Genomic DNA, 14428 nt, shown 5'->3' on the forward strand with positions numbered 1-14428 from the left:
CAAGGTGCTGCACAGACCCCACACTGATTATGCAATAAGCAAAGGATGTAGGAATCTAAGATCGTTACCAAGCCAGAACCTGGTAGGCATCACTATAATTGCCACACAGGAAAAGATCCAACTTTTTGCCTTGCGTCTCTTATATCTACTTCCTAGTTCATTTGAATTCTCATCTACGCTCAGGACTATATATCAGGACTGGTAGAGAAAAGTGAGGACATTTACAGTATAATAGGCCCTGCTTCTCTGGAATAGTAAAATTCTAGCATTAATAGTCTCTTTGTAATTTTTAAAGTTTTTTTTTTAATTCCAGTTAGTTAATATACATCTCTGTAATATTCTTTACTGTTTAAATTTTTTTATTTTTAGAAATATGATATAGTAAAATTGACCTTTTTTGGTACATAGTTTTATAAATTTAAACACATACATAAATGTGTAACCATCACTATAATCAGGCTATTGGAAGTTCATAATCCTATTTTAAAAGCAAATGCTTTTCATTATCAGTTCACAATAAGGCAGTCGTGACTTATAAAATATGCATTCACAAGCACAGGAGGAATCAAGAGTCAGAGGGAAAAGATACTGAAAGAAAGATGTTAAAAGAAAAGAAAATCTGAAGGAAAGCAAAAGGACAGAAACCTAACATATCAATTTTGCAAAATTACACACAAGAATTAAAGTCCACTTCAATTCTTTATCTGTTGTTCAGAAACCCTGATGAAAAGCAATAAGGGTATATTGCATATGTAAAACTTACAAACAACAGTGATATTTTATTTTTTAGTTAAGTGGCTACCACTATAAAAATTGTTCCAAGTCAGTAAGGAGCATCTTCTCTATCTATTGTTCTTGGGCACCGAACAGAGACGAATCCCTTTTTACCCAGGGAAGTAGTGAGATGAAAAAATTTTGGATCTAGGGGCGCCTGGGTGGCGTAGTCGGTTGGGCGTCCGACTTCAGCCAGGTCACGATCTCGCGGTCTGTGAGTTCGAGCCCCGCGTCAGGCTCTGGGCTGATGGCTCGGAGCCTGGAGCCTGTTTCCGATTCTGTGTCTCCTTCTCTCTCTGCCCCTCCCCCGTTCATGCTCTGTCTCTCTCTGTCCCAAAAATAAAAAATAAAAAACGTTGAAAAAAAAATTAAAAAAAAAAAAAAATTTTGGATCTAGTTGAGGCAAATGAATGCTTTAACATCATCACCAGAAGATAAAGTCTTGACAAACCAAACAAAAATTTTATTTGTCTTTTTTCTTGAATATAAGTAAGAAAAACTCTCATTCCTAAAATAAATGGACTTCTCCAAAACTCTGTAAGATGACCCAAACAATGATATAGTTTAGAGAATTTAAAAGCAAGACTGTTTTAGCTAAGATTCCTGTGTTTCCAAGCTTTAATGAATAGATACTGTGCTGTTGTAAAAGTATGTCAAGGATTTCTGAATATTCTGCAGATGCCTGACACTGTCATATGTTGGCATATAGATCTTGAATTTTTGCAGAAAGAGATAAAGCCCTACTCCTGACAATCTAGGCAAACAAAGCATCTATGATTACTTTAACTCTTTCATGAAATTCCTACAGTATTGCTCCAATAGAAACTAGGGCTCTTATCAACCTTCAAATGACCCTAAATATTCAAACTCTCAATTCAAGAAGCATTACCGAAATAAACTCTGTTGTGTTGTGTCATTTGTTGGCAATGAGACCTAGGCCAGTGTCCAAGTGCGCCCATTACTATTCTTTTATAGATATTGATAAATGACTAGTTTTATGTACTGATTGAGATTTACATATCCCTAACAGGAGGAAGGATTTGTCAATGTATTGACTTACAGCCTTGACACCAGCTCTCAGATTTTAAGTATTTTTCATGGTAATTGATTTAAATACAAATCTAATTTATTGCTTTGCAAGAACAGATGGTGAACAGAAATGTTCTTTAAGCTATTTATTAAATTTAATGACACTGCCCCCTGCTGCTGTTGGAAGTTTTCACTAGTACTAAAATTCCCTTAACTTGGTTTCTCTACATAATTGGTTTTGAAACTTTTGTCAGTGTGCAGAATGACCTTCTGTGGAACTTGTTTTCAATGCATCCTTAAAGGTTCTGATTCAGAAGATCTGAGGAAGAAGCTAGGAATCTGCACTTTTTTACCATGCATCCAGGTAATCCTGATGTCATTCTTAGGCAACCACACTCTGAGAAAGACTGTTTGAACTGAAATTTAAAATGCCATGTCCACCTATAAAATAAAACAAAAGAAGAGTTCTGTACATATCTCTTACTTTATTCTAGAGGAATATATGTACCCAATTTCAAAAGAATTGTTATTCTAAAGCTTCTGATTAGTTCCTTACCCTGTAGGAAGAATACTAAAACAAATCACAAGCAATTTTAGATTCTTTTATAAATTTTAAGCAATCCCTATCAAAATAACACTAGCATTCTTCACAGAGCTAGAACAAACAATCCTAAAATTTGTATGGAACCAGAAAAGACCCAGAATAGCCAAAGCAATCTTGAAAAGAAAACCAAAGCTGGATACACCACAATCCCAGACTTCAAGCTGTATTATAAAGCTGTAATCATTAAGACAGCATGGTATCGGCACAAAAACAGACACACAGACCAATGTTATAGAATGGAGACTCCAGAATTGGACCCATAAAAGTATGGCCAACTAATCTTTGACAAAGCAGGAAAGAATATCCAATGGAAAAAAGACAGTCTCTTTAACAAATGGTGCTGGGAGACCTGGACAGCAACATGCAGAAGAATGAAACTAGACCACTTTCTTATACCACTCACAAAAATAAACTCAAAATAGATAAAGGACCTGAATGTGAGACAGAAAACCATCAAAACCCTAGAGGAGAAAGCAGGAAAAACCTCTCTGACCTCAGCTGCAGCAATTTCTTACTTGACACATCTCCAAAGAAAAGGGAATTAAAAGCAAAAATGAACTATTGGGACCTCATGAAGATAAAGAGCTTCTGCACTGCAAAGGAAACAATCAACAAAACTAAAAGGCAACCAACAGAATGGGAAAAGATATTTGCAAATGACATATCAGACAAAAGGCTAGTATCCAAAATCTATAAAGAACTCACCAAACTCCACACCCAAAAACCAAATAATCCAGTGAAGAAATAGGCAGAAAACAAGAATAGACACTTCTCTAAAGAAGACATCCAGATGGCCAACAGGCACATGAAAAGATGCTCAATGTCACTCCTCATCAGGGAAGTACAAATCAAAACCACACTCAGATACCACCTCATGCCAGTCAGAGTGGCTAAAATCAACAAATCCGGAGACCATAGATGCTGGAGAGGATGCGGAGGAACAGGAACCCTCTTGCACTGTTTGTGGGAATGCAAACTGGTGCAGCCTCTCTGGAAAACAGTGTGGAGGTTGCTCAAAAAATTAAAAATAGATCTACCCTACGACCCAGCAATAGCACTGCTAGGAATTTACCCAAGGGATACAGGAGTGTTGATGCATAGGGGCACTTGTACCCCAATGTTTATAGCAGCACTCTCAACAATAGCCAAATTATGGAAAGAGCCTAAATGTCCATCAACTGATGAATGGTTAAAGAAATTGTGGTTTATATACACAATGGAATACTACTTGGCAATGAGAAAGAATGAAATATGGCTTTTTGTAGCAATGTGGATGGAACTGGAGAGTGTTATGCTAAGTGAAATAAGTCATACAGAGAAAGACAGATACCATATGTTTTCACTCTTATGTGGATCCTGAGAAACTTAACAGAAAACCATGGGGGAGGGGAAGGAAAAAAAAAGTTAGAGAGGGAGGGAGCCAAACCATAAGAGACTCTTAAAAACTGAGAATAAACTGAGGGTTGATGGGGGGTGGGAGGGAGGGGAGAGTGGGTGATGGATATTGAGGAGGCACCTGTTAGGATGAGCACTGGGTGTTGCATGGAAACCAATTTGACAATAAATTTCATATACAAAAAAAAAAGCTTCTGTACAGCGAAGGAAACAACCAACAAACCTAAAAGGCAACCGACATAATGGGAGAAGATATTTGCAAATGACATATCAGATAAACGTTAGTATCCAAAATCTGTAAAGAATTTATCAAACTCAACACCCAAAAAACAAATAATCCAGTGAAGAAATGGGCAAAAGACATGAATAGACACTTCAAAGTTTATTGAAGATAGATATCCAGATGGCCAAAGAAAATATCCAGATGGCCAACCGACACATGAAAAAATGCTCAACATCACTCATCATTAGGGAAATATAAATTAAAACCACAATGAGATACCACCTCACACCTGTCAGAATGGCTAGAATTAACAACTCAGGAAACAACAAATGTTGGCAAGGATGAGGAGAAAGGGGAACATTTTTGCACTGTTGGCGGGAGTGCAAACTGGTGCAGACATTCTGGAAACCAGTATGGAGGTTTCTCAAAAAATTAAAAATAGAACTATCCTACGACCCAGGAATTGCACTACTGGGTATCTATCAAAGGGATATAGGTGTGCTTTTTTGAAGGGGCACATGCCCCCCAGTGTTTACAGCAGTGCTATCGACAGTAGCCAAAGTATGGAAAGAGCCCAAATGTCCATGGTCGAATGAAGGCATAAAGAAGATGTGGTATCAGTGATCAAAAAGAATGAAATTTTGCCATTTGCAACAACATGGATGGAACTAGAACGTATTATGCTGAGCGAAATGAGTCAATCAGAGAAAGACAAATATCATATGACTTCACTCATATGAGGAATTTAAGATACAAAACAGATGAACATAAGGGAAGGGAAGCAAAAATAATATAAAAACAGGGAGGGGGACAACACATAAGAGACTCTTATACAGAGAACAAACAGAGGGTAACTGGAGGGGTTGTGGGAGGGCGATAGGCTAAATGGGTAAGGGGCATTTAGAAATCTACTCCTGAAATCATTGTTGCACTATATGCTAACTAACTTGGATGTAAATGTGAAAATAAATAAATTATTAAAATATAAATAAATATATATTTATTTTTATGTTTTTATATTATTTATTATTATATTATATATGTAATATATGTTGTTATATATTATATAATTATTATATATTATATATTATAATTATATTATATTAAATTATATTTAAATTAAATTAAAATTAATTAAAATATATTAAATATATTATTACATTATTTTACATATATATGTATATTAAGTATATTATGTATATTTAAGTATAGGCATGCCAGAAGACATTCAGAGGAAAATATGAAGATTTAGGAAGAGAATCAGAAGTGTCTTATTTGTTTGTTGTTGTTCTTAGTTTGTTTTTTCAGATCTGGAAGAGAGCTAGATGTTTTCTAGACCAGGGGTCAGCAAACCAAGTCTAGTGCCCAAATCTGGTCTGCTGCCTGGTATTGTATCACTCAAAAGCTAAGATGGGCTGTTATATTTTAAAATAGTTTTTAAAAATCAAAATAAGAATAATGTGTTGTAGAATGGTAGAAAATCTACGAAATTCACATTTGGTATTCATAAATAAAGTTTTCTTGTAACATAGCCATGCTTACTCATTTACCTATTGTGTATAGCTACTTTTGTACTACAACAGCAAAATTGAGTAGTTGTGACTAAAGTTTCCAGGCAAAAAGCTTTTAATTTTTATGTAATCAAATTTATCAATAATTTCACAATTTTGGGGTGCCTGGGTGGCTCAGTCAGTTAAATACACTCCAAAATATACAGGAATTTAGTAATAAAATTTCATCTCAAAACAGTGGGGCAAAATACACTATTCGACAGTTGTTGGGATCACTATGTAACCATTTGGAAAAGGAAAAAGTTGGATTCATATCTACATCTTATATTAGGATAAATTCCATATGGATCAATACTTAAAATGGAAATTAAAATATTAAAACTCCAGAAGAAAACATGGGAGGATTCTTTTAATATCTTGAAATGTAACAATGACTCTAAGTCATAAAATGAAAGTAAATAAATTCAACCACATAGAAATAATATCTTCCGCATGACAAAAGATAAATAAAAACAGAAGAAAATATTTGTAACTCAGATGCTCTTATATAAAGGAAGAAAATTTAGAATCCAAATTTGCATTTGCTTCTGTATGTATAAAGAAACTGGAAAAAAACCCACTGAAAATGAAGAACACTAGTTATTTATGGCAGAGGTGGAGTATTGGGTACAAGGAGGATAAGAATGGATGAGAAACTTTTCACTGTATAACTATTAATACATTTTGAATTTAAACCAGGTGAATATGCTGCCTATCTGAAAAGTTAAATTTTTAAGAAGTCCCTGCTCTCATGTAACTTACTTTCCAGTGCAGGGAGACAGATGGTAAACAAATAAATATATACTTTGGATCATAGTAAGATAACTAAATCCACAAATTCAAGGAATTTATTTAATATGCTTCATTAATCTTCATAGTGCCTCATAAATAGTGAAGCACATACTAGCAGCTCAATAAATACTTTTTGAATATTTAAGTCCTATTTGTATGATTATGTTATTATTCTACTTCCTTTCAACGAAAGGACCTAGATCATCAACTGAAAATATAACAAATTATGGGGAGCCTGGGTGGCTCAGTCAGTTAAGCAACTGACTTCAGCTCAGGTTATGATCTCATGGTTTGTAAGTTCAAACCCCACATTGGGCTTTCTGCTGTCAGCGCCTTTCTCTGCGCTTTCTCTGTCCCCTTCTCTCTCTCTCTGCCCCTCCCTTCTCATGCTTGCTCTATCTCTCTCTCAAAAAAAAAAATTACATATATCAAACTGTACCTGTTGCCAATAGTATTGGGAACATGTATCTTCAGTTCTTCCGTGACATCCCTCATCACCCTCTGATAACCAGACATTCCTGAGTCTTTGATATAATAAGGATTGTTTCTCATTAAATATTCCCCCAAATGATTAATTGGATCAAACTTGGTTGTAATATCAGCTTCTGCCCAAAGTTTCTTCTTTTCCACTTGCATTAACATTTTTTCCACTCCAGGAACTAAGGTGGGTAGAAGTTTGTCAAGCAAATATGCACGAGTTTTAAGTGTCATGTTTTCAGTATTAAACCACTCTTTGGCCAAATTATTCCTAGGGAATTTTTTTTCAGCCTTTTTTTCTAGTTCTTTCTTCAGATTATCCTTATTTATTATTTTCTGCTGCATTGCCTGGGCTCTTGCCTCCACTCTTTTGTAAAAATTTTTCTTCCATGGCTGTTCTAGCTTTGAATTCAGTACATCTGGATCTAAGTTGAAAATCACTTTGGCAGGTTTTCTAACCACAAAATTCTTTGAGACATTAGTGTCAGAGTCCTTTATTAAATCAGTTGAGGCTTTTGTTTGCTCTTCCAAGTGTATTTCTGAGGAGGAAAAAAAAAGTGAAATGTAAGAAATACTAGAAGTAGATTTTAATCTATGTTACTTTAGAATATTATTTTTAAAAAGTTTTTTTTACATCTATTTACATGGTGTATTCAAACACAACTGAACATAACAGAAAATCAGGTAACCGTGACTTTAAGCATAAGGACATTAATTGTTGACTTAATCAGATGTCATTCAGCAGCTCACTGTTTTTCATTAAGTACATAGTCTGCTTCAATTGTTCTTTATTAATTTTTTGTGCTTGTCCCTGAGGCTCACGAGATAGCTATTGTAGCTCCCAGCATCCTTTTAAAGGAAGAGATTTGAGAACAAAGGGGATTTTTCCTCTTATGGTTCTGTTTTATTATATAAGAATAGAATACCCCAGACTTGCTACTCTAAGATTTTCCTTTACATTTCATTGGCCTTATTCAGTTGCATGTCTACCCCTAGACCAGTAACTGGTAAAGGGAAAAAGAATTACTATGAATAATTTTGACTAATCATAAGTTATTCCTTCATGTTAGGGGTTAGAACAAGTTCTCTGGGGGCACCTGGGTGGTTCAGTTGGTTAAGCGCCTGACTCTTGGTTTCAGCTCAGGTCATGATCTTACTGTGTGCGTGAATTTGGGCTCTGCACTGTGCAGAGCCTGCTTGGGATTCTCTCTCTCTCTCTCTCTCTCTCTTTCTCTCTCTCTCTCTTCTCTCTCTTTCAAAATAAATTAATTAATTTTAAAAAAGAACAAGTTCTATGGTATCAAGTGATTTCCACCTGCTACAGAATTGAGGTTTAGTTGTCAGGCAAAAAGGTGAGTAAATTTCTGCTGAGTAGGCAGTGAAGAGAGTCTACTCTCTCTTGAAGAGAGTCTTGTTATTTCCAGCCTCTTCCAGATTTTCATTTTAAAAATGCAATATGGGTGCCTGGGTGGCTCAGTCAGTTAAGCGTCCGACTTTGGCCCAGGTCATGATCCCGCACTTCGAGGATTCAGGCCCAGCGTCAGGCTCTATGCTGACAACTTGGAGCCTGGAGCCTCCTTCAGATTCTGTGTCTCCCTCTCTCTCTGCCCCTCCCCTGCTTGCACTCTGTCTCTCTGTCTCCCAAAAATAAATAGATATTTAAAAAAATTTTTAATGCAATATGGAGTGGGGCACCCGGGTGGCTTAGTTGGTTAAGTGTCCAACTTTGGCTCAGGTCATCATCGCACGGTTCGTGAGTTTGAGCCCTGCATCCGTCTCTGCACTGACAGCAGACAGCCTGCTTTGGATCTTCTGTCTCCCTCTCTCTCTGCTGCTCCCTCTCTCTCTGCTGCTGCTGCTGCTGCTGCTGCTCTCTCGCTCTCTCTCTCAAAAATAAATAAACATTTTTAAAAAATCTTTAAATGCAATATGGAGATATTAGACCAAGAGAGTAGAGTAAGAACAGGCACTTACATCCCCTATCTACTAAAATACCTAGAAATGACTAAAAAGTGTGTGTGTGTGTGTGTGTGTGTGTAATATAAACATGAGAAAACTGTCAATCATGGCAATTATGAAGGGGGTCTTCAGTAGTCAGAACTTTTGAACTTTTCTGAAAAATGTAAGATAGGGAGAATCAGATTGATTGATAAAACTATAGGATTAAAAAAAAAAACAAGAGAAAATCACTGTGAAATTGGAGGGCAACTTTGAGGCACCCCAAGTTTAAAGGATGTGGATATGGGTAGCAGGGGAATCACTGACCATTTGTGTACCTTCATCCCCATGTGAGCTAACCATCAGGCATCAGAGGTGTTCACCCCTGTACTGGGACAAGCGGGTTTGGGCTAGAGAGGCAGGATAATGCCTCTACATAGAGACAAAATGAATTGCTGACAGACTTCACTATTTAAAAATAAACAATAATAGTTTATTTTAAAAAAGAAACTAGGGGTGTCTGGGTGGCTCAGTCCATTAAGCATCTGACTTAGGCTCAGGTCATGATCTTTAAAAAAGAAACTAAATGAACCAAAAAAAAAGAGAAATCACTTGGGAATGAAAAAGAATTACTGTTGCCAACAAAACCATCAATACATTGACTTGAAGATCAGAAAATACTGAACAACTAACCAGCAAACTGGAATGCTAAGCCAAAGCAGATAAAAAAGGCAAAGAGAAAGGAGGATAGATCCAGAACTTTTAATATTCATCTTATACAAGTGTTAAATGGAGTGAGTCAAGAGTATAGAGACAAGGGAATATTCAAAGAGATAATGCAAGAAAATCTTGTAACCCTGAAGAAAGAAACAAATCTTGCACTTTAAAAGGCTTACTAAATGGAATTTCTGTTTGGAATGATGAAAAATTGCTGGAACTAGATAGTGGTGATGATTGTACAACATGTGAATTTACTTAATGACACTGAACTGTACACCCCAACATAGTTTAAATGGTAAATTTTATATTATGTGCATTTTATCACAATTTTTTTAAAGCACCAAATAATCAATGCAAGATACATGATTAAAATACAAAAGTCTTTTGAGGAAGATGCAGTCGGCACTATAGTAAAGCTCTGGACATCTGGCTCCTGCTCCTGACTCACTGCTGTTGACTGTCTCAGAGGAACAAGTTGATCAGGAAATCCACTGCAGCCATGGCTTTTAAAGATGCTGGGAAGACACCCATGGAACCAGAGGTGGCAATTCACGAAATTAGAATACTCTAACCATCCATTCTCTACCCCACCTCTACTTTGTCCATGTCCAAGCTGTCCACCTTCCAGGCGACACCTCCCTCCAGAGTTTTATTTCAGATGGGAAAGTGTTTCAAAACCCCACACTTCAGAGACCCCTGTGGCTTGGACATGAGCCAACTCTTTGGGGGAGTGTATCACCGAGTAATGGCTGGGTTTGCCCCCAGAAAACTTTCATGTAATCACACAGTAGCAGAGTTTCAGAGATTATGGCAGATAACAGCACACAGCCAGTACCAGGCTTCACCACACTCTGCCGTCTTTGTCCCAATACCAGCAAATGTGGCTGTTCTCCAGGGTCTGCTGGACCTTTGCCTGTGGGGAGGCCGTGTGGCCTCTACCAAATGTACTCCAAGCAAGGGGACCACTTCTCTCCATGTGGCATGTGGACTCCTCAGACCACACTGGCTGCTCCTGGGGATTTGCCCTAGTTCCTCACCAGAGCACCACCAGGCACTGAGCTCCGAACCTTCAGACTCTGTGCTCCACTGTTTATAGAATCCAGGTGGTATTGAAACCCTCTCCTTTCTTCCCAGCATTGGTTTTGCAGACAGATTTCCTGTTCAGTCCCCTGTGAGTGTTTTCACTCTTTCTCTCTCTTTCACTCCAGCTACTTTCAGGGAAGTGCTTTTCTTGTGCTATCCCTATGGGTGCACTCTCCCCTTTCTCTTTCTCTGTCCTCTCTCCGCAAAAACAGCTCCTTACCTTCCTCGGCCTTTGTCTCCCCCAGTTTACCTCTCCTCACCGCATACCTGCTGAGTTCTGTGGCTCAAGTTATGTATATTGTTGTGTTAATTCTCAGATCAATTTCCTAGGTGTTCAAAATGGTTTGGTGCTGATCTAGCTGCACTTCAGGGATAAGACAAGCTCAGGGTCTCCATGCTGCTCTGTCATCTTAACTCCTCTCCTTTGCCCAATAACCACTTTTAAAGTGCCCTTTAACCACTTTTATCCATATTGCATAGCAGTAGTTGTTATTCGTTGATGCATGTATTTTACTGTATGAATATACCATAATTTTTAAATTCATTCTACTAATGATGGACATTTTAATAGTTTCCATATTCGACTAGAACAAAAAGTTGCCATAATCATTCTCTACATGTCATTTAGTAGACATATAGATTCACTTCTCTAGGAGTATAAATGCTGATCATGGGGTACATTCAGCTTTATAAATAGTGCCAAACAATTTTCTGAAATTGTACCAGTTTAGATTCCCAACAGCAATGTACGAAAATTCCTGTATTCCATATCTTTGCCAACATTTGGCATTGTCTGTTTTTTAAGTTATTCTGCTGAACACATAATTTTATCTTGTGATTTTAATCTGCATTTTCCTGGTAAATCATAAACTGGAACACATTTTCCTCTATCTATAGGCTATTTGAATGTTCTCTTAAATGAAGTATCTGTTTATATCTATTGTCCACTTTTCTGTTGGGTTGTCTGTCTTATTGATTTGTAGGAGTTTTCTATATAGTCAGATGAAAACCTTTGATGAACAAAGGTATTGTAAATAACTTTTCTCATACCTTGCTTGCCTTTTCACTCTCTTAATGGTGTTTTACGATGAACAGGAGTTCTTAATTTTAATGTCTACTTCTGAATTTTTTTTATCATATCATTGGTATTTTTTGCATTTTGCTTAAGAAATCTTTGCCTACTCCCAAGTCATGAGAATATTCTCCAATGTATTTTTCTAAAATGATTTATTGTTTTATCACTCACATTTAGATATAAAATACATGTAGAATTTATTTTTGTGTGTCAGGTAAGGTAGGACTCAAAATACATGTTTTCCATTTGGCATCGTTATTGAGAACACCTGTTTTCAATACAGGACTTTCAATTGGACTATTCTGTTCTACTGGCTTGTCCATCCTTGTGCCATTATCATGCCATCCTAATTTTTGTAATTGTCTTACAAATCTTGATATTTGCTGTTATAAATCCTTCCACTTTGTTCTTCAAGATTTCCTTGGCTTTTCTGGATCTTCTGCATTTCCACATACATTTTAGAATCAACTTGTCAATTTATACACATACAGACATATACAGAGAGCCCTGCAGAAATTTTGATTAGAATCACATTGAATTTAGAGGCCAACTGAGGGATAACTACTATCTTAACAATATGTATTAAAGCTTGTAATTCATGAGTAAGGTGTGTATATTCATTTATTTGAACATCGTTAATTTCTTTTGGCAAAGCTTAATAGTTTCAGTATAGAGGTTTTGCTCATTTTTGGTTAGATTTATTTCTAGATAGTTAATGTTTCTGATGCTATTAAAACGGTATTTAAAAGTTTTTATTTTCTAATTATTTGTTGCTAATATATATAGAAATATACTTTTTTTTTTTTGAGAGAGAGCAAGCGTGTGCATGTGTGCAGGTGGGGGAGGGGCAGAGAGAGAGGGAGAGAGACAATCTTAAGCAGGCTCTATGCCCTGCATGAAGCCCGACACGGGGCTTGATCTCATGACTGTGAAATCATGACCTGAGCCAAAATCCAGAGTTGGACACTTAACCACCTGGGCCACCCAGGAACCCCTTTGTTTTCTTTCTTAAAGCCTTTACTTTGAGACATGATGGAAAAATCTCACAGGTACACATAGAAAAGTAAGACATGATCACAGTGAAAAGTGAAGACAATCTAACCAGAAACCTTTAATGCTTGTCAGTGAATGTTGAATCTAAAGTTCTGAGTGTGACATGTTATGGGACTGAAAGGAATGGTAATTAGCTTTCCTCTCCTTCTTCTTTACCTTCTCCTTCAAAAAAATCCACACCAACCAGGGCACCTGGATGGTTCAGATTATTAAACATCTGACTCTTGATCTCAGCTCAAGTCTTGATCTCAAGGTCGTGAATTCAAGCCCCATATTGGGCTCTGTGCTAGGCATGAAGCTTACTTAGAAAAAAAAAAGAAGAATCCACACCAACTTTCTCGTAATCTTTCTCAAGAGCACACCCATGTCTTCATGGGCCTCAGAAAACTCTCCTTCCTCCAAACCCTCACCCACATATCAGTAAACAAGGCATTCTTGACATTAGGTCAAACTTGTGGTTCAGGTGAGCCCAGGTTTTAGCAATGGCTGTGGTGTTCAGCATGCATAAAGGTCACTGTACTTTGGCCAGGTCTCCACCAGGTACCATAGTGGGAGGCTGGTAATGAATACCAACTTTGAAGCCAGTGGAGCACCAATCCACAAGCTGGATGCTACACTTAGTCTTGATGGTGGCAATGGCAGCATTGACATCTTGGGCAATCATAGGCAGCAAGCCATATATTTGCCATGGGGAGGGTCACATTTCACCATCTGGTTGGCTGGCTCAGAGCATGCCTTGGTGATCTCTGCTACAGAAAGCTGTTCATGGTAGGATATCTCAGCAGAGATGACAGGGGCATATGTGGCCAGAGGGAAGTGGGTACAGAGATAAGGCACCAGGTTGGTCTGGAATTCTGTTAGATTAGCATTCAGGGCTCCATCAAATCTGAGGGAAGCAGTGATGGAAGACCAATCTGGCTAATAAGGTGGTTAAGGTTAGTGTAGGTTGGGTGACAGATGTCATAGATGTCCTTGATGTCTACCATGAATGCACAGTCAGAATGCTCCAGGGTGGTACGGGTAGTAAGGATACAGTTGTAGGGCTCAATTGCATCTGTGGAAACCTGGGGGGACTGGGTAAATGGAGAACTCCAGCTTAGAATTCTTGTCATAATCGACAGAGAGACATTCCATCAGTATGGAGGTGAACCCAGACAAGTACCACCTCCAAAGCTGTGGAAAACCAAGAAGCCTTGAAGACCTGTGCACTGGCCAGCCAGTTTCTGAATTTGGTTCAAGGCAAGGCCAATGATCTGTTTGCCAGTGGTGTAGTGACCTCAGGCAGTTATTGGCAGCATCTTCCTTGCCTGTGATGAGTTGTTCAGGGTGGAAGAGCTGGCAGTAGGTGCCAGTGTGAACTTCATCAATGACTGTGGGTTCCAGTCTACATACATCATCCTGGGCACATGCTTGCCAGCACCTGTCTCACTGAAGAAGGTGATGAAGGAGTCATCTTCTCCCCCAATGGTCTTGTCACTTGGCATCTGGCCATCGGGCTGAATGCCATGTTTCAGGCGATAGAGCTCCCAGCAGGCATTGCCAATCTGGACACCAGTCTGGTCAATGTGGATGGAGATGCACTCATGCATGGTGGCTATCAGTAAAAGGTGCTGGCAACAGGAGCAGACAATGGGTCCCAGTTACCATCCCCAATAAGCTAAGAATCAAGATAAGTAAAACACTCATAATTGTTTTTTGTGTGTGTTGTGTATTGA

General features: G+C 37.9%; 1 protein-coding gene across 13 annotated transcripts in view; it reads right to left on the bottom strand.

The window, feature by feature from the left end:
- EFCAB5 (EF-hand calcium binding domain 5) overlaps nucleotides 1-14428 on the bottom strand; it is a 166696-nt gene that overhangs the window by 113217 nt on the left and 39051 nt on the right. For 11 of the 13 annotated variants that reach the window (XM_042916289.1, XM_042916292.1, XM_042916287.1 and 8 more), the window contains one exon: nucleotides 6807-7383. The exons of 1 other annotated variant lie outside the window; for it this stretch is intronic. In XM_042916289.1, the coding sequence (XP_042772223.1) occupies nucleotides 6807-7383 (577 nt within the window). Of the gene's footprint in view, nucleotides 1-2156; nucleotides 2245-6806; nucleotides 7384-14428 lie in introns of those variants that run through there. One more of the 13 variants, XM_042916295.1, reaches the window with a different exon arrangement.

The sequence above is a fragment of the Panthera leo genome, chromosome E1, assembly GCF_018350215.1.
Source record: "Panthera leo isolate Ple1 chromosome E1, P.leo_Ple1_pat1.1, whole genome shotgun sequence".
NCBI lineage: Eukaryota > Metazoa > Chordata > Mammalia > Carnivora > Felidae > Panthera > Panthera leo.